This window comes from Diabrotica virgifera, chromosome 8 (genome assembly GCF_917563875.1).
Source record: "Diabrotica virgifera virgifera chromosome 8, PGI_DIABVI_V3a".
Taxonomy (NCBI): Eukaryota; Metazoa; Arthropoda; class Insecta; order Coleoptera; family Chrysomelidae; genus Diabrotica; species Diabrotica virgifera.
Window position 1 is genome coordinate 65,339,080 of NC_065450.1, and position 20,670 is coordinate 65,359,749.

A 20,670-nucleotide genomic window follows, 5' to 3' on the forward strand; every position below is an offset into this window, starting at 1 on the left:
GCGGAGATAGTTCCATGTAATTCTTATGGACGATAGAAGCGTGCCGATTCCACGCCGTACTAATAATAATATCTATCGTACGGCATTTTTGCCGAGTGGATCTTTCGGATTGTTCCGGTGCCAATTACATCTTTAACCCTGTTTCAAGTAACTAGTGTCGATGTACAGCTCGTTCCAAAAAAAACTGATACGGCTCTTAAAGCGTATTTTATAGAAAATTGAGCAGTGTACTTTCTTCTTCTTCTTCTTTTTGTTTTTGGTGTCGCTGCAAGACAATTACCAGCACGATTTATAGACGATCTTGATGTAGTCTGGCTCTAAGCCATATCAAAATCGCTGACTATGTTCTTGTAAAAAGCTTTTGATGAGGTGTGATATAATGAATACGAGTTTAATTATATTTAATTTATTACATTTTGAAGGATAAATACTTATTATTTACATACTGTCACTGTCACTTCCAAATATTAAGTTTTGTCCAGATAACTTCAACCTCAAAAAATCGCTGTTTGTTTGTTTATTTTATTATTTGTCTGTCATAATAAATATAATATAATGTCAGACCAATCATACACTGCTCAAAATGATCAAATCTTACTAAGAGTCGTATCAGTTTTTTTAGGAACCAGCTGTACACTATCCCAGGGGGACTGACGGCTTAACGTGCTCTCCGAGGCACGGTGAAACGACTCATATCATTTTTAGAAATGAAAATGGATTGTCATTAGTGGGGCTCGAACCCGTGTACTCTGGCGTATGAGGCCAGTATCATGCCGCTGAGCTACGGCCGTTCACACGCCGTACTGATTAGAATGAATCGTATATCGAAAGTAGAGTAGCGACCCGTGCCCAAGAGGTTTGACAACATCTCCATAAACGTAACGTTCTATTCTTAACGTGAAACAAATTGTAGATGTTAATTAGACTTAGTTGGAAACTGATGGAAATACTTGAACATAGAATAAGCAATGAGGACTTAAGAATTATACAAAATCTCTACTATCAACAGATAGCAAATAACAGAATTGGCCTACATACTTCTGAATCGATTGAAATTCCCCGTAAGAATAGAAAGGGGTGTATCTTGTCACTCTTTCTCTCCTATGGCGCTACCGCACAAGTTGGGCCCTGGTCTCCCCCGGCATACATCTTCAAGCTGGCTGCTCTCCTCCACTCTCAATATCTCTTTAGCATCGTTTCTCACTTCGTATATCCACCTCTCCCTACGTCCCACCATAGTTTGTTCCGCTAAGCCTTCTACTAGGTGTTCTGTCGTTATCCATTCTTATACGGTGACCTGCCCAGCGCAATATTTATATTTTTGCATAATTTGCTATACATAAAGGGTTCTTTGTAAAATTAAAATACATATAACTCGTGGTTGAACCTTATTCTCCAAATACCTACCATTCTCACAAATGGGTCCCAATATCGTCCTTAATATCTTTCTTTCAAAAGTATTAATAAGTTTTATTGTCATTTCAGTCATGATAGTGTGACCAACTACTCCTAAAAATCCGGGACATGGCCTGAATTACGAAGTCATGTCCCGGACAAGTCTTCCGGGCCAACCGAATTTTCAATCTATTTTGATTTTTTGAATAAGTTATTCTTTTAAGAATTCACATCAAATAAGTGGTGGACGAAAAAAAATTATATTTTTGATGAAATTAGGCCACAATTGGTTGTAATGATAATTGCGATAATCTAAGGTTAGATTCACATGGAAATCTAGCATCAGTTGATTTTTTTTCTTTTTTGAGAACGATTTTTGGATTGAAAGTTGAAACGTCAAAAACTGACAAAAATGTAATTATCGTTACAACCAATTGTGACTTAATCCGATCAAAAATATCATTGTCAACTAAAAATGCTAAATAATCAATAGGGCTTTTCATCGATTGTCATTTGTTTCGAGCTTCTGTCATGTGTCGCATGATATTAATATATCTCAGTCATACGTCTTTGGTGTGTATCATTGGTATATACCAATAACGTATACCGAAAGTAAAATACCTTGTAATATGGAATTATAATATATTACAATACATGGAATAAACTAATATTTATATATTATTTACTAATTTATTTCAAATATATCTTATTGTGTTCATCTTTTAATGAAATTAGCGGGATAATTCGATGAAATAAAATTATTTTGACATAATATTTAAAAGTCAGATCAGTAGACAGTTACAATGGTTTTGAATTGTCGTCATGGAAACCAATATCGTCGTCGTGGTAACCCATTATATTGAAAGTTTGGTTTTGACAACCTTGTCAAAGAATTAATTTGTGTTTTTTCACTTCTAAATAAGAATTGATATACATAACTCTATTTTTTGTGCCTTTTCCAAACGGACGGCCCTAGAAAAATATTGTTCCTAACTCATGCGGAAAGTGTCTTCCCCGCACTCGACTACTTGGCCGAACTCCGCTATCGCGTCGTTAGGGTCAATGGCAGTCTCGTGCGTGAAAGTATCACTTTCCTTACTAGTTAGGAAAATAACTATTTTGAGTTATTTGCTAAAAACGTATTTTTTTAAGTTGTACTTAATTCTTTAGGCGCGTTGGGAGTAAATTTATATGTGCGCGAATTCATCAACGTCTTTGGTTCTGGACGCAGCTGAAACGTTATATTATGTGCTCTGATTGAGTAATTACAAGACCCGTCAACAATTGTTATGTCAGTTATTTTATTAATACGTCAATGTTATGGGTAAACAAATGTTATGTATATTAGTTTTTATTGTTGTGAGGACACAGACAAAAGCAAGTTTATAATTGTAGTGAATTTTTAAATAGTTTTTAAACGCAACAGGTACGTAATAATCGTAAATGTTTCAGTATTGTAATAAAAAATTACATAGGTACTTACCTACTTGGAAAATGGAAAATAGGTATTACCTACCTACCTATTATAAGTAGGTAATGCTTTGATTTACATAATTTGATTACCAACAAAATTTCTACCAATCTTCATCTAATATATTGTTTTCTTACTCTATGTTTTGTCGTATTTTAATATTTTAATTCCGCAAAAATCAAACCAATTTAATTAATTTCAGAACTGTCAAACAGTAAAACGTTCAGTTCGCCTATCTTCCCACTTGACAGATATATATAGATGGGTAAATGAGTAGAGGCTGCGATTACAAATCTAAGCACGCTAAAATGCGCGGGTTCGAATCCCAATGCGAGTTTTTATTTTTTTATACATTTTATGATTGTAAGTATATTTGTTATACCTATAATTTTTTTTTTTCAAAAAATGCGTATTTAGTTAAAATTTTTGCCAACAATTATTGTTCAGAAATCATTTCTTGTGGCATTTTTCAACGTGTTTGTGTGTGTTTTATTCTTTTATTTTTTTAATTTTTAGTACTGTTTTAATAACAATTTTTGGAAAGTAGTAAGTATTAAAATTAGTTTAATATTGAAATAAAATATAAATGAACTGTTTAAAGTAATATGTATATCAACAAATATTATATATCAATTTCGTTGAAATCACATAATAGAAGAATAACTTCTTACATGCGTACAAAGTACACACATGCTTTTTGTTGAAAAATGACCATGTTCACTCGGAAATAACTCGAAAAGTATTGACTTAGTAAAAAAAACTTTCTAGATCAAAAGTTTCTAAGGGTGAGTACACTACGGAGGATGGTATCCTAGCCTAAAGCATGGTATCGTAATCTTCATATTCGTGAAATCTCGCATTTAAAATAATATATTTATTTTACCTGGCGATCGAAACTATATTATCGATCGCTATGTAAAGTACATGCATTATTTTAAATACGAGAATTCACGAATATGAAGAGTACGATACCATGCTCTAGGCTAGGATACCATCCTTTGGTCTCCGTAGTGAACGCACCTTAAGAATTGGTCAGTTTATCCATTGCCAGACTTATTTTGAACGTATATTTTTTCACCCCCAGCACACACCGGCACAATATCACTTTTTTCTTTGACATGTTAGCTATGTGTCTGCTAAATTTCATATCAATAAGTTTCATGTGTTCTCTAAAATTCGGAGCAAAAACCGTGAGTAACTGGAATAGGTATATAATATACATTTGGATGAATTTCAAAGGTAGGCTCCTCCCGTCCTCTTCTTGAAAGTTATAAGTTATGTTTAAGTTGATTACTGGAATTTTGGTTAATATTCCCCACATTTGAGCAGGAGGTATTGCGTAGAATGAAAAACGACATGAATCTTAAATAATTTTTATTAAAATATCATAAATTTTTATTCACTAATTCGTTTTCGTCAAATAAACTGTGGTGAGAGAATGAGAATATGTTTAGCGACTGATCCAAGTTAAAAATTTCACCTTCTACTTGTAGCGTATCTTCTTTTAGTTTGTCGAAAATGATTTCCATTTCGTGGGTATCTAAGTTGAATTTTTCAAACGTGTACATATAATTGCCGTTTATAGTACGTTCTTTGTACAACGTATATACTGTATTGTCACAGACAGTCGTTTCTAATGTGTCGTATTTAACAGTGGAAATGCTTTTCAAGGAAATAACTTCTAATCGATCTCGAATCATCTTCATTTCTAATATTCCGTTACCTAAAACAAAAAAGTGAAGTGAAGATAAAATGTGAAGAAAAGAAAAAAAGCCTTTTTACAATACACAACAAAACAAATAGGAGAGATATGCCTGAGACGGCATACTTTTTTTAAATGTTTTGTAATCGATAGAGTTAAACATGTAATTAAAATCAAAGTCAGTGCTAGGACCATTTACATAAATATAACATTATTTTTTAACAATGTGCATATTATAGTTTTTTTCTGAAAAAATCAATTGTAAAGCATTACATGTGCCATCTCACCCACATACATGTGGGTAAGCTGGCATACCCTAGAAATAAAGGCACTAATCTCGACATAAGTCACAAATAAATTTTTTACAGTCTTGGGTACACCGACGCATTCGGAATATGACCACCGTTCACTTGCCACAAATTTGGCATCTTAGTCAAGTTTCTCGAGAACGAGATAATGAAAAGAGGCCATTACAAAAAATGGAAGCAGCATCTTTCTCGTCATTTGTCTCAACTTCGATGGAATCGATTTTGTCGGTTCGAATTCCTCTTAAAACTTACCCATAACTGTAACGATAAACTCCAATCATATATTAAAATTAATGCAGTGTAAAAACGCATAAGGGTGAGATGGCATACCTATGCCATCTAATCCACCTACTTACTATGCCATCTCAGGCAACATTGCAATCAGACCGTTTTTTTAACCTAATTTTTCTTAAGCACATTTTTAAGATATAAATCGATGCAGGCGTGATAGGCATAAGGTAAAAGAACATCACAAAATTTAAAAACTTAACTTAGGTGTAAAGACTGGCGAATTATAATGTGATGCAAAAAAGCCAATAAATATATTGTTCTACTTATTAAACATTTCAAAGGCTAGTAGCCTTAGGCCACTGCTGTCAAAATAAAACTAACATGCATAAGTTCAGCAATGTTGACAAATTCTAACTTGAGGAACTGAAAACTGTCACACTAGTAATTTTACTTTAAAACCAATTTTTTTTTAAATAAGCACTTTGAATCGATGAAACTTAGAGATCATATAAACACAACATAAGTAAAATAATTTGTGGAGCGGTAACGATTAATTTCATTTAAATTGCTAATTAGAGGGTGGCATCCCGATTTTTTTTTGCCAAACAAAAGGGACCAACTATATTTTTGAGCGTAACTTGTTTAAATTTAATGCTAGAAACTTTTTATAAAAACAGAAATAAAGCTTTTTTAAACACTTTAAGAAAGTTATAATGAGTTTTCTACAAAAAGTTCTTAATTTTTTGGATATTTCACGTCGAAATATTATATTTGAAATTTGGGGAATATGAATTTATTTTTCATTGGCTATATCTCTGGTTCTACAAGGTCCAGTGACTTAACGCGTACACCATTTTTTTTTACTTTTTTACAGGCTATATTTTTGTTAAGAACGTTTTTCGACAAAATAATTACTTTTTGAGTTATTTGCGAAAAACTGTCTAAAAATGTAGTTATTTTGTTGAAAAATGAACATATTCACTAGCAAATAACTGGAAAAGTGTTGACTTGGCCAAAAAGCTCTATAGATCAAAAGTTACTTAAAATTAGTCAGTTTACCCATTTCCAACAGGGGGTGAAAGTCACCCCAGGGCAAAAGCACACATCGGCACAATATTACTTTTTTTCTTTGACATGTAAGCTATGCGTATGCCAAATTTCATGTCAATCCAAGCGGTTGTTTAAAATTTAGAGCAAAAACCGTGAAAGAATGTACTATATAGCCAAAACATTATACTAAACTGCTTTATTATGCTTTACCTTTTAAATACAGTCGATCCTTATATGAAAAAAGCGACAACCTTCTGCACACAGTCAGCATATTTTTTATATCGTGATCAAGAGTGGGCGGGAATACCAAGGGCAACATCGTCCAGCCAATATTCTCTTCGAAAAAAAACGCACATTTCTTTCTTACACTAAAGATTAAAAATGTATCTAAATAATTGCAGCACCTATGCCATCTATCAAGATCAATAAATGGTATTGGAAAGCGGCATTTTTTGCTCCATTCGTTCGTTTTGTAGTCATACCAAAACATGGTCGGATCCCATACTGCACAAAATTCACTCATACCATCTACAAATTAAAAAATGTTGGCAAAATATACCCGGTCAATGAGAGCAAAAACAGGATATTATATATATTTTACCTCCGAATTCTATCCGACTCCATGGATTGTAATGCAATTTTGGGAATAGCCTCTACTTATCTCCTAATTCAAAGTCTACCCTATGCCGATGTGTGATTTTATCTAGGGGGTGGTTCCCACCCCTTCTCGGGGGTGAAAAATTGTTTGTCAAAATAACCACGGAAGTGGCTAGAAAACATAATTCTAAGCAAAAACTGTTGTATAATTTTTTCTGAAGACTATAAGGTATTCTGCGAATACTTTACAAATTATGCATCTAGCGAAAAAAACTACATATATAAAACAGTTTTGTAGTTTATGAAAAATTAAAGAGATTCGTTTCTTCATAAATCTTCCAGTTATAATACAAAAAGAGATATGGTAGGTGAAAAGAGATTTTTTAGTGCATGCTCAAATCGGTGTGTTCTACTTAAAATAACAGAGAAATGGTCGATTTTAAGGGTACAATGCTACAAATAACTTTTTTAGTGCTTGAAAAGAACTTTAAAACGAACACTGTTAAATGTCGATTACATTCAAACTAAGCGAGATATGGTGCAAAAAAATTGATGTTTAATTTATTTTAAGATATAATGCGAAGTATATCTAAACCCCTCATCCACCAGATTTATATACATCGTTTTACTTCTACAATACCTTTTATTATAGTGTTATTTCTATGTTCAATAAATTAGACGGGTCTAAAATGCATGATTTTTGAAAAAAATAATTTCAAATTATAGAGCGCATTTTTAAATTTTCTTTAAGATCTTCCTGCTTCTCCATGTAACTTGAATATGATAAAGAGATACAGTAATGGAGGACAAAACAAAAATTTTGTACTGTATCTTTTTTTCTTATCATTTTCTAGTGACATGAAGAAAAAGGCAGATTGGGTCTTATATTTTTTCCAAAAACCATTCATTTTGGACCCGTCTAACTTTTTGAACATAATAATAACACATAATAAAAGGTATTGTAGAAGGAAAACTATGCATTTAAATTCTAGTGAATGAAGGGTTAAATAAACTTCTCATTTTTCCTTTTTTTTTTATTATCTCCCTTTATTGACAATCAGATATAAAACAAACATCTATAACTCAATTTGTTGGTCTTACATTAAATTAAATTATTGTAAATGTGGTGACGTGGAGAGGTAAACATCCAGCGATGTTTCCTCAGTTACCTCTTAGGTCGGAGGGCCAGCTTCTTCTGAGTCTTCTATTGTGGACAGGTTGCAGTAGTGGATGAAGTAGTGGATTAGGATGGTCTTCTAGTTTGTTGTGGTGTTTTCTGTTGTTTTCTCGGATGACTTCGGTTACATATGGAATTTTTAGATCTGTGTGTAGAGTTTGGTTTGATACATACCATGGTGCATTAACTATTACTCGAAGTATCTTGGATTGCGCTCTCTGGATAATCACAGTATTGGATTTGCTAGCACAGCCCCACAGTTCAATGCCATAAGTCCAGATTGGCTTTATCACTGCTTTATATATTAGCAATTTGTTTTCTATTGAAAAGTGGGATTTTCTTCCAATGAGCCAGTAAAGTTCTTTGGTTTTTAGGTCAAGTTGCATTCTTTTCTTTGTTTTATGGTGTTTCCAGTTGAGTTTATTGTCAAAGTGTAGCCCTAGATATTTGACTTGATTACTTTGTGGTATTTTTATTTGATTGATGGTTACTGGTGGGCAGGTTCCAGTCCGGAGAGTGAATGTTATATGGGATGATTTTGTTTCGTTTACCTTAAACTTCCACTTCTTCAGCCATATTTCAAGTGAGTTTAGATGCTCTTAGAGATTTTGTGTTGCTGCAATAGGATCGTCATGCTTGGCAAAAATAGCAGTGTCGTCTGCAAATGTCCCGATGGTTGTTTTATCATTTGTAGGCAAGTCATATGTATATAGTATGTACAATAATGGCCCTAGTATGCTCCCTTGTGGTACGCCAGAGTGAATAGGCTTGTATTCCGAGACTTCTTCATTAACTTTTACTTTAAACTGCCGTTCGTGTAGGTAGGCTTTCAGTAGGTTGTAGTAACTTGCTGGGAGAATTCTTTTTATTTTGCATAACAAGCCTGGATGCCAGACTTTGTCAAAAGCCTGACTGATGTCTATAAAGGCTGCTGTGCAGTACTGCTGATTTTCAAGTGACTGGTTGATGGCGTTGACTATGCGATGGCATTGTTGTATCGTTGAATGGCTTTGTCGAAATCCGAACTGATGATCTGGGATCCAATTTTGTGGATTAATTTCTGTATTTATTTGGTTTAGGATAAGTCTTTCAAGCAACTTGGAGATTGTTGGTAATAAGCTGATAGGCCTATATGATGAGACATCTAGAGGGTTTTTGCCAGGCTTTGGTATCATAATTATTTGTCCAATTTTGAGTGCTTTGGGCCAGTAGTCACATCTAAGTATTGCATTGAATATGTGCAGTAGTTTAACTATGCCCTTTTTGGGTATTTCTTTTAACATTTTTGCGGTTATCAGATCTTCGCCTGGTGCCTTCTTTGGGTTTAGGGTGGCAATTACGTCTCTAATTTCTTTTGGAGTAAATAGTTTTATTCGGTCCTGTATCTGTAGTGGTTCTTCTAATATTTGGTTCGCTTCTGGTACTTGGTCGTCATTTAGTGGAGTAAAAACTTCTGCTAAATACTTGGCAAATAGGTCAGCCTTTTCTTTATCACATTTGCCCATGGTCCTGGTGGTGTTGAATTTTTACGTATTGGAGGTAATGCTGTTATTGGCTTTCTCTTACTTTTTATGGGCTTCCATATAGAGTTGTCTTGTCTTGATAGATTGGTGATGTAATTCGTAAATGACTCATTTTTGACTTCTTGTAGCTTTGATTTTAATTTGTTGCTGATGCTATTGTATCTTGTCCTGCTGTCTGGAGTGTGTGTTCGTTGCCATGCAGATCTGGCCTTTCTTTTTTCAGCTACCAGTTTTTTTATTTCTAAAGGTATATTACTTATGTTTCTTTTGGGACTACTTTGTGGGGTAGCTGATTTAGCTGCATACTGTAGTATGTTTATAAATTTGTTATAGTCCTCTTCTATTTCTTCCGGTTTTTTCAGCCTCGTTGTTATTTCGATAGTATCGTGAATTATTTGTCGGTAAGTGTCCCAGTTTGTTTTATTGTTGTGCAGGTGGAGTTTTGGTTTTTTTAGTGATAACTGTTGTACTTACCGTTGCTATTATTGGGCTATGGTCAGTAGTTAGGTCATAGCTTGGTGTTATATCTGTATAAGTTATACCAATACCGTTTGTTATGAAGAAGTCTAATAAATCTGGTTTTTTGTTGGGATCGGTCGGCCAGTATGTTGGTGTTCCCGTTGAGATAAATGAGTAATTCTTATTTTGTATAACATGTGCCAGTTCTCTGCCTTTTGTTGTTATAAGTCGTGACCCCCACAAGGTATGCTTGCTGTTGTAATCTCCCCCAGCAATGAATTTTGGTCCTAGGGTTTGGAAAAATTCTTCATAGTGTTCTCGTTTTAGATTATGGCGAGGAGGGCAGTATACAGCTGTTACGTTGACATTATATGGAAGTGCTTCAACGCTTACTGTCGTTGCTTGGATGTGTTCTTCTTTGTACTTCAGTAGTTCATGATGTTTAATATTTTCTTTGATGAGTATTGCTGTACCTCCGTGGGCTGTGCCGTCAGGATGCTCAGTATGTTATAGTTTATATTTAGGTATGTTAAAATAAGTTCTGTTCGTAAAGTGCGTTTCACTAATTAAAAATATGTCAATTTTATTTATGTCTAGAAATATTTTCACTTCTTCTGTATGGCTTGAAAGGTCGTTGGCATTCCATTGGGCTATTCGAAGAAACTTAGCCATTTATTTCATTTTGTTCATAAACATGGTAAGCATGTTGAGGACCATGCTATTTTGTTGGATTAGTTGGTTGAATAGATTCTTGAATTCTTCCAAAAACTTGTTTAACACAGTGGTTGTGTCTTCTGTTTGGTTGTGTTTAGTTACTTCAGCGTAGCTCAAGCCCTGGGGCAGTGGATTGGATAGTTCTTGTGTGTTTCTTGTGTATATATCATTTGTGTAGATTGCTGATGGCTCTCCATTGTTTTTGTTGCTTCCTTTGGTAAGTTTCTTATTGTGATCACATCCCTTATAATTGGCTGGGTGGCCTCCATTGCATAACGCACATATGGCTGGCGTCTCCTTTTACTTTTTGCACGTGGTGGTATTGTGTGAGCCTCCACATTTTACACAGACGAATGGTTTATTACAATATGATTTGGAATGTCCATATTGTTGGCATCTCATGCACTGTATTATACTGTTTTTTTTTTGAGTTCGTGGAGGTTCTATGAGTACTACTCTGTTCTGTAGGCCTGTTATATTATAGACATCTTTATTGTTTTGCGCGGGTTCTAAATCTACAAAGAAGAGATTAAGTGGTTCTTTGGTTTTTTGTTGTTTTACATTAACTATGTTTCTCACTTTGTGCCTTAACTGAGATAGCTCACTTTTTATGTCATCAGTATTGGTTGAGTGATGTAAGTATCTGATCACGATTCTGTAGGCTCGTTCTTCTTTTAGTTGGTACGTGTGATGGTATATATTTTTTCCTTGAACTCCTTAACCAATTTTCGGTATATTTCTGGTGTTTCACAATTTATTTTGACAACGTTGTTTATTAAACTTTTTGTCTGGTATTCTTCTTTTTTCGCTATTTCCTCTAATTGCTTTGTCATCTCGTTGAAATCCTGTACCCCGTGTACAAATATTGGTGGAGGTTTTGGTATTTTGTTGGTTTCTGCGTTTCCAGTATTTTCTTCTGTTTCTTTCGACAGCGGTTGGAATCGGTTACCTGTTTCAATTTCGCTTGGATTTGGTTTGTTGTTATGTATTTTCTTCCTTTTATTGCTTCCCATGACTTGCCAAGCGTTTTTACTGTTTGTCTGATTTTCTTCTTCATCTTCGATGGTTGATGTCATATAGTGAGTTTCTCTGCACTCTATTTGCAACTATTTGCACTATTTTTACTTACTATTCGGCATTTGCTGCTGAACTGGTTGAGAGTAATAGTTTGTATTTGCTGTCTGTATAGGAGTTGTATGATACTGTTGTTGCATAGTTGTCATATTCATGTTCATTGCATTTTCTGGTTGGTTCATCATTGTTGGCTGCCACTGTAGTTGGTTATTGGTTGCTTGTGTTATTTGTAGATTTATTGGATCGCTCTGTATGTTTTGTTGTTGATAAACTTATGTCCAAACTCTGTTGTCCATTTCTGAACCCAATAAGATTCCCCGAAGGGAACATATTGTTTTGTTTTTCTCACTTATTGCTAATGGGTTTTTTATTGTTGTTGATAAGATAATTAGAATTCTTAATCACCGGTTTTTCGGAGCGCTTTAACGATGTTTACACCTCGATGGCCCAGCGACGACTACTTCATTTTTCCTTAAAATTTTTATTTTTCTAGAAAGCGAGAAATCATAAGAACAGATTATTTTATTAACGAAGTAAAACTTGAAAGGTTAACAAAAATCAGAGATCTAGGGGTGTTATTCACTAGCAACTTCTCCTTTAATGAGCACATTCTCAAACTAACTAATGATTGTTATATAGACAGTTAGGCTTTATCCTAAGATCCAGTAAAGAATTTTATTGTGACACTACAATTAAGCTTTTTAATGCATATGTGAGGTCAAAACTCAAATATTGTTGTACCATATGGAGTCCCTCCTCCATATCACATGGTGAAATGATAGGGAGGATTCAGAAGAAATTTTTAGGGTCTTTATATCTGAGGAAATTTGGGATTTATCCTTTTAAGGTTTCCTATAACTTGCAGAGAATGCTTTTTGACACTGTGTTATTGAGCGAAAGACGTAGAAATGCCCAAATCATTTTCATAGTTAATATAGTTTATCAAATCATAGATTCTCCTACGATTCTTTCATTTATAAATTTTAATGTACCAGACCAAAGACTTAGATGTAGACACACTTTATTTAAAATAACTCCAGAATATGCAAACTCCCCCATGGCAAACTGCTTAATGGCAATGAACGATTTTATCGTGAGTGAAGACCTTGACCTATGTATATATGAAACAGAGTACTATGCTACATAAACTGTGATACCCTTATTTATTGTTTTAAAGTGTATTTATTTTATTGTATTGTATAAATTACTGTATGTTCTTACTTCCTTGTATTGACCAACTGTGCATTTATAATTGGCATCATTGCTGTAAATGTGCAGTATAAATAAATAAAATACATTAGTCATTATTTTTTTTACTATCTCGCTTAGTTTTGAATGTAATCGACATCTAACAGTGCTCGTGTTAAAGGTCTTTTCAAGCACTACAAAAGGTATTCGTAGCATTATAGGTACCCCTAAAATCGACCATTTCTGTAATTTTATGCACAAAAAAAATATTTTTTCACCTACCATATCTCTTTTTTGTATTATAACTAGAAGATTTATGAAGAAATGAATCTCTTTGATTTTTCATAAGCTACAAAAATGTTTTATAGTTTTTTTCGTTAGGTGCACAATTTTTAAGGTATTCGCAAAAAACCCGTCCGAAAAAGTGTAATTTTTCAATGAAAATGGCAAATTTTCAACCACGAATATCTCAAAAAGTATTGAGTTTTCAAAAAAGAATTATAGAACAGTTTTTGCTTAGAATTAGGTCCTCTAGCCACTTCCGTGGTTATTTTGACCAAAAAATTTTCCACCCTCGAAAAGGGTGGGTACCACCCCCAAGATAAAAGCGCCATAGGATATAGGATAGACTTTGTTTCTTGAGCTGTTTCCTACTTACAGTGAAAATATCAAGTAAATTGATGCAGTAGGATGGAATTCGGAGCCAAGTACCCTCACTGACTGCACTAATAGTAGCTTTGGGTCTTCCATGTTTCATTACACTAGTCACTAACCTGAAATAAATACCTTAGATCCCACTATACATGTTTGAAAATGTTTTCTGGGAGGTATCATCGATTTCGTTGTCCATGTCTCTTTGATCGAATCGTATACCCAGAAACGATGATTCCATTCTCTTTCACCAAGCACATATTCTCCACCAAACAAAAATAAATACTCTTTATATCCTTTTAGTCTAAAACCATCTAATTGTTCTAAAATATTTACAAATTTTCGAAATATGCCAAGTTTTCGATCTAAAATGATAAAATCTTCAACTGATTAGGTCTATAGTACACTAAGCAGCAAAATTAACGCACCACCTTAAAAATGGGACATTTTTGATGTCTCGAATTTCCTAAACCTCTTGTCCGATTCGAGTGATTTTTTAATACAGGTTATAGCCTTTAACAATATGGACGGGGTCGAGTTCGCTCCCAATGGTAAGAATTTTACCTGGACTAAAAAAGGTATAGTCCGAATTGGCTCCCATAGACAAAATTTATTTTACCTAAACATGTCGAAAATATCACCCAGCGTTGTCACTTCTTTCAAATTTTCTCTTTTTGTTAGAAACAGGTACCTTCCTAGAAATATCTATGGGAAAGGAGGAAGACCTAACCCTTCGGTCCTAACTTAACTTTCGGGTATTAGAGTGTAGAGCGCAAACCGGCCGATTTCAGGTAAGAGCGCAAAACGGTCGAGCGCATACCGGCCGACACCGATAATTTGTGTTAAAATTGCCACATATGCCAATGTTGAACTAAAACAAACTCTAAAAGTATTTGTCTAAAAGTATAATTTTCCTATAAAAAGTCTATATCACTATGTAAATTTCCTAAGCAGTATAAATATTACACGATTTGGCAACAATGTCTAATGTTTCCGCGATTATATGAGAGCCTACCCGCATTCATGCGGGAGCCAATTCGTACCCTTCTAAAATATACCTGAACGAAGCGGAGCGAACTCGACTTCACCCAACAATATCACTGTAATAATATTATTGCTAGACAGGTAAGTTGTCATTGTATGCCAGGTATACCAATCATACTGTGTTTTTTAAGTTCGGAACATCTTGTGGAATATTCTAGGATCTATAAAATGTTGAAAATAAAAACTTAATAGTAGCCTTAGGCTTTCTTTACATTTTGTTTTTTGATTCATTCACTTACGTTCTATTTAATGTATTAATATTAGCAAAATCAAAGAAAGAATTGAAAAGAATTGTAAAAAAATAGGAAAAAAAAGCAAATAGATTTGGCCTGAAGATAAATAAAAGGAAAACGAAATACATGATAATGGGGGATACACAGCAAGACAATGAAGAGTTTATATAAATACAAGGGGAGAAATATTACATATACAGTTTTGACAGAGTGGAAGAGTTTACCTACCTTGGTGTGAAAGTAAAGGAAAATGGACATGAAGATAAAGAAATAGAATCCAGAATTACAAAAGGCAATCAGAAATACGGAATGCTGAGATCCCTAATGAAGTCTAATTCTGTTTCAAGAAAAACAAAAGAAAGAATTTACAAGACAGCGATTAGAGCTACGGTTGTATATGGAGCTGAGTTATATTGGTTTTGAGAAAGGCAGATAAAGAAAGATGGGAGAGGAAAATTCTCCGATCAATTTACGGAGGCATAAAAACACAAACGGGATGGAGAAGAAGGACAAACAAAGAGTTGGAAGAGCTGTAGGTATACGGAACCAAAAATCACCGCTATAATAAAAGCGCATAGAATAAGATGGCCGGGACATGTGCAAAGATTGGAAAATCATAGAATGACCAGGATGATTTTGAACAGGAAACCAGTCGGGGAAAAAAAGGAACGGAAGACCTCGTGAAAGATGGTTTGACAGCGTCCAAGAGAAAAAAACAGTCTGATTAGTACACCCAGTATACAATGACAATATACCTGTTTAGCAACAATATTATTACAGCGATATTCTTAAAGAAAAGGTTGTAACATATTAAAAAAATCACTTAAATCGGACAACAGGTTTAAAAAATTCGAGACATCAAAAATGTCCCATTTTTAAGGCGGTGCGTTAATTTTGCTGCTTAGTGTATATGCATGTTGTTATGTTCAACATTGTAAGTAGAAGTTCTCAGAAATTATGGTGACATATAAATGTTATTTGCAGTTGCAGTCTTCCAGAAACACTTCAGACCTTTTAACAAATCTGGCATTATATTATTGAAACTACCCCAGGCTGTGGGTGAAAAATAGGTCGATTTCAGGATATAATTCAGGAATTTTTGAAACCTATCAGGTGTTGTAAAGGACGATGCCAGGAATAGCTTCTACTAAAATGTAACCAAAAATATTGTGCGCTTTTTTTTTATTGCATTGCAAATTTGTTAAATTTGCAATTTTTAATGATTTTTAATTTTGCAGCTTAGGATATTGATTTTAGAGAAAAACTTTTTAATAGAAAGTTGTAGTAAATTAAAAAACCTACAATTTGAGCTATGGTAAGTTAAATTTCGTTAATTGGTTATTGCAAAACAGCCTGCGAAAGGTCCAAAATGGCCGTTTTTTACAATTGCATTATTTATTGTACAAATAATTTTTTTATTTTTTAAAGCTTTAAAATGAAGAACTTTCAATTCCAAACATAAAAAGATTGTAAAGCCAGATTAACGAATTTGTTGCTTAGATATTATAAATTGTTTATCCCAAGAGGTCAAATGTCGAAGGCTATAACTTGTTGAAAAAAAAATCGTAGAGAGTTGCTGAAACATCCAATCTCCTTCTAAAGAGTTATATTTTCATATTCTGATGTAAATAAATGCGTAAAACATTTTTAAACCTCTAATTTTTGGGTTTGAAAATAAGGGGGCCAATTTCGTTATAAACATTTAGAGCTGAAGCGGCCCTGTACATCCTATGAGTTTTTAACTTACAGATTATTGTTGCTGAAGATGAAACGAAGATTTATAAAAAAATAAAAAATTTCTACAACCAACTGAAGCCGAGATAATTGTTTTTTTTTTCTTAAGTCGTAGTGCCTTTATTTATAACAATTAAGAAATTATTTTACAGTCATTGACTAAAGAAAGACTTATATTATCTTAAAATAAAAATTATTATAAAACATAATTACATTTAATTATTAAAAATTATTTTTAAAATCGGTGCTTTTGCGAGCGGCCAAATTTTGCAAATCGCCCGGCTCGCTTCAAATCCGCGCCGTTGGAAAATTTTTACGTAACTTGTATTAAATTTTGACAGAAAACAATTTAATAATATTACCATTATAATATACAATCTATTTACCACTGTATTTGTTTTTCTTGATAAACTTTTATATGTGAAATTTCATTTCTGAAGAAATAATATTACAAAAATGATACATATATGAAATATATAACAATATAACTATATTTTTAATTTTTTCATTGTTATATAAATATAATAATAATAATGTTACTTCTTACTATAATATACAATATAAAACTTTTTCTTCTTGTAGTGACTATTCTTTTTGGATTTCACATATAAAAGTTTATCAAGAAAAACAAACAGTGGTAGATAGACTGTATATTATAATGGGAATATTATTAAATTGTTTTCTGTCAAAATTTAATACAAGTTACGTAAAAATTTTTCGAGCGCGCGGATTTGAAGCGAGCCGGGCGATTTGCAAAATTCGGCCACTCGCAAAAGCACCGATTTTAAAAATAATTTTTAATAATTAAATGTAATTATATTTTATAATAATTTTTATTTTAAGATAATATAAGTCTTTCTTTAGTCAATGACTGTAAAATAATTTCTTAATTGTTATAAATAAAGGCACTACGATTTAAGAAAAAAAAACAATTATCTCGGCTTCAGTTGGTTGTAGAAAATTTTAATTTTTTTATAAATCTTCGTTTCATCTTCAGCAACAATAATCTGTAAGTTAGAAACTCATAGGATATACAGGGTCGCTTCAGCTCTAAATGTTTATAACGAAATTTGCCCCCTTATTTTCAAACCCAAAAATTATCTCAGCTTCAGTTGGTCGTAGAATTTTTTTATTTCTTTATAAATCTTCGTTTCATCTTCAGCAAGAATAATCTGTAAGTTAAAAACTCATAGGATGTACAGGGCCGCTTCAGCTCTAAATGTTTATAACGAAATTTGCCCCCTTATTTTCAAACCCAAAAATGAGAGGTTTAAAAATGTTTTACGCATTTATTTACATCAGAATATGAAAATATAACTCTTTAGAAGGAGATTGGATGTTTCACCAACTCTCTACGATTTCTTTTTTTTCAAAAAGTTATAGCCTTCGACATTTGACCTCTTGGGATAAACAATTTATAATATCTAAGCAACAAATTCGTTAATCTGGCTTTACATTTTTTTTATGTTTGGAATTGAAAGATCTTCATTTTAAAGCTTTAAAAATTAAAAAAAAAATTATTTGTACAATAAATAATGCAATTGTAAAAAACGGCCATTTTGGACATTTCGCAGGCTGTTTTGCAATAACCAATTAACGAAATTTAACTTACCATAGCTCAAATTGTAGGTTTTTTAATTTACTACAACTTTCTATTAAAAAGTTTTTCTCTATAATCAATATCCTAAGCTACAAAATTAAAAGTCATTAAAAATTGCAAATTTAACAAATGAAAATCGCAATAAAAAAAAGCGCACAATATTTTTGGTTACATTTTAGTAGAAGTTATTCCTGGCATCGTCCTTTACAACACTTGATAGATTTCAAAAATTCCTGAATTAAATCACGTTTTTTTCACCCACAGCCTGGGGTGAACCAGGAATTACCGACACATAATTGCACGAATATAAATTACTACCGATTTATAAATTTTCATGCAAAAATTTGATAAAAAAACCAAGAATCATAATTCCTAAACATACAGAATGAAATCAATTAAATAACATTTTAGTAAAATCTATATTGAGCGACTTTGTGGATTACACAGTAATTTCCACAGATGGTTCTAAAAATTAAACAGGAGTAGAGTGTGCTATGTATGTGCAAAATATCCACCAAAATAAATATTACAAATTATCTAGACTTAGTGGCATCTGTTCGAAATATGTAACAGTTTACTAGTTACTTAATTGCGCAGATTTACCCACTGCGCGGAATTACCTTGTTCTCCCCTAATCTATCTTTTGTATAAAAGAGAAGTTCAATTGAATATCATAAAAATTATTTAAAAAATCTACCATACCAAGATTTAAATTAGAACTGATGGACAACTTACGGAGCCTACAGGGACTTTAAATTTTATACAAGAATAGGTACTATAGGATAAGCCGTGAAGGTCTACGATGATTGAGAGCGATGGATGCAAAACCGCTCATATTTATACATTAAGTATCAGACCTGAAAACACCTTCACATAATTCACCTTCGTCACAATTCTGAGAACTTAGTGTCTAAAATTTTTAAATTATAGCACAGTATAAAGAGGGACAGTAGAACCATTCTCCGGAAAATTGGAAGTAAATAATTGGATGGCGACCTCGCAATGTTCTTAGTCGCTTTTGCCCCACTCTCGCAATGCTAGTCTCATAGAAACGTACGGATTTTAACAGGGAAAACCCTCATCTACCACTGGTGAATTGCCAATTGCGTACTGCCGGTATTACTTCTTGAGATCAAAGCGCTGATAGTGGAGTGGTTTTACTGTGGAACCTCTATATACTATGATTATAGTATAATCTATAGAACTATTAACTTACCATAGTAAACCACGTGAAGGCTGCTCTTATCTGCAACAAATTTTTTATATACTATTTTTCGTTTATATCTATATAAAACATAATGTACCTAATGTTCAGCAGTATATCCACATATAGTACCTATTTCATTTATCACATTTCAAAATGTAATAGGCAATTTAGAACAAAGAATTTCTCAAAACCTATCATTGAAGGATTCACGAACTTCATCAACTGTGAAGAGAGTAATTGAAAAATTTAGAGAGACTGGATCAATTGATGATGTCATTTGTCACTGCGCCTAGAGCGCAGTTGAGCCAAATTACATGTAATAAGTATGTCCTTACGGCTTAAGTACTCAAAAAAAATTATTATCTAAAAAAGAAGACCACTGATGAAAATCAACTGAGAATATTTGAGCGTAAAATACTAAGGAAGATATTTTTTTTTTAATAATAATAATATAGAGTTTATTTATAGCAAAAAAAAATTGTACAATACAAAAGATATATAACAATATATAAATAAACCCAGTTTCTCACAGAAGTTGTGAGCCACATGGACTACAACTTGTACGTGAGGTTTGAGTTTTTTAACACTGTTCTAAGTACAAATTCTAATATTTTTACCACAATTTTACAATTTTAAAAAAGAAATATGGAAACTTTTGATAAATTAAAATTAAAATTAGTAGAAAAAAAGAGTTACTTATCTAACATTTCAGTTCCTTACTTTTTACTTTTTACAACATACAACAATTAAATTTCAACAATTTTACAACATTAAAATATAAATATGGAATCTATTGACAGATTAAAGCTAATAAAACACAAAATTATTTATCTAATTTCAGCTCATTACTACCTATTCACTAATTCACGTAATTTATGTCTGTTACCATGGATCCACTTTTTTAACTCATTTTTAAATTTTTTATAATTTTATATTACTTTAATGGTAGACGGTAGGTTATTGAAAATTTTTGGTCCCAAAAAATCAATGCAACGTTGGCCGATTGTTTTTTCTTTTTTTGGTACTAATGTTGTTAAATTTCTATTTCTGGTTTGGTATGTATAGTGGGTACAATCCAGAAATGATTTCTCGTTGTGTAAATACAATAAAGATTTGTAAGAGTACAACTGGTTTAGATCCATGAAATGACTGTCAGTAAATAACTGCTCCACTGAAGACCTTATACCCCTTCTATATATTACTCTAATAATCCAATTTTGTATAATGTTTAGATTTTTAAGGTGAGCATTGTAGGCTCCACCCCAACCAATAATCCCATAGGCCAATTGTGATTGTACTAGAGAAAAGTATA

The 20,670-nt window shown here is 32.8% G+C and overlaps 1 protein-coding gene across 1 annotated transcript; it reads right to left on the bottom strand.

The window, feature by feature from the left end:
- Window positions 1-4,251: 4,251 nt before the first annotated feature.
- On the bottom strand, window positions 4,252-19,470 carry LOC114331762 (uncharacterized). Its single transcript, XM_028281400.2, has 4 exons — window positions 19,368-19,470; window positions 13,663-13,905; window positions 6,368-6,685; window positions 4,252-4,589 (listed from the first exon to the last, which is right to left on the bottom strand). Exons 2-4 carry the CDS (start codon window positions 13,721-13,723, stop codon window positions 4,252-4,254), a joined length of 717 nt encoding a protein of 238 aa, XP_028137201.2. The 5' UTR covers window positions 13,724-13,905; window positions 19,368-19,470.
- Window positions 19,471-20,670: the final 1,200 nt, after the last annotated feature.

Excerpts from the sequence above, each read along its gene's own strand:
- LOC114331762 (XM_028281400.2), bottom strand. The coding sequence starts at position 13,723 with ATGATACCTCCCAGAAAACATTTTCAAACATGTATAGTGGGATCTAAG. Across the intron at positions 6,686-13,662 it reads ATCTAAGGTATTTATTTCAG|ATGGTATGAGTGAATTTTGT; the intron begins GTTAGTGACTAG and ends TTTAATTTGTAG. Across the intron at positions 4,590-6,367 it reads GGATCGACTGTATTTAAAAG|GTAACGGAATATTAGAAATG; the intron begins GTAAAGCATAAT and ends TTTTTGTTTTAG.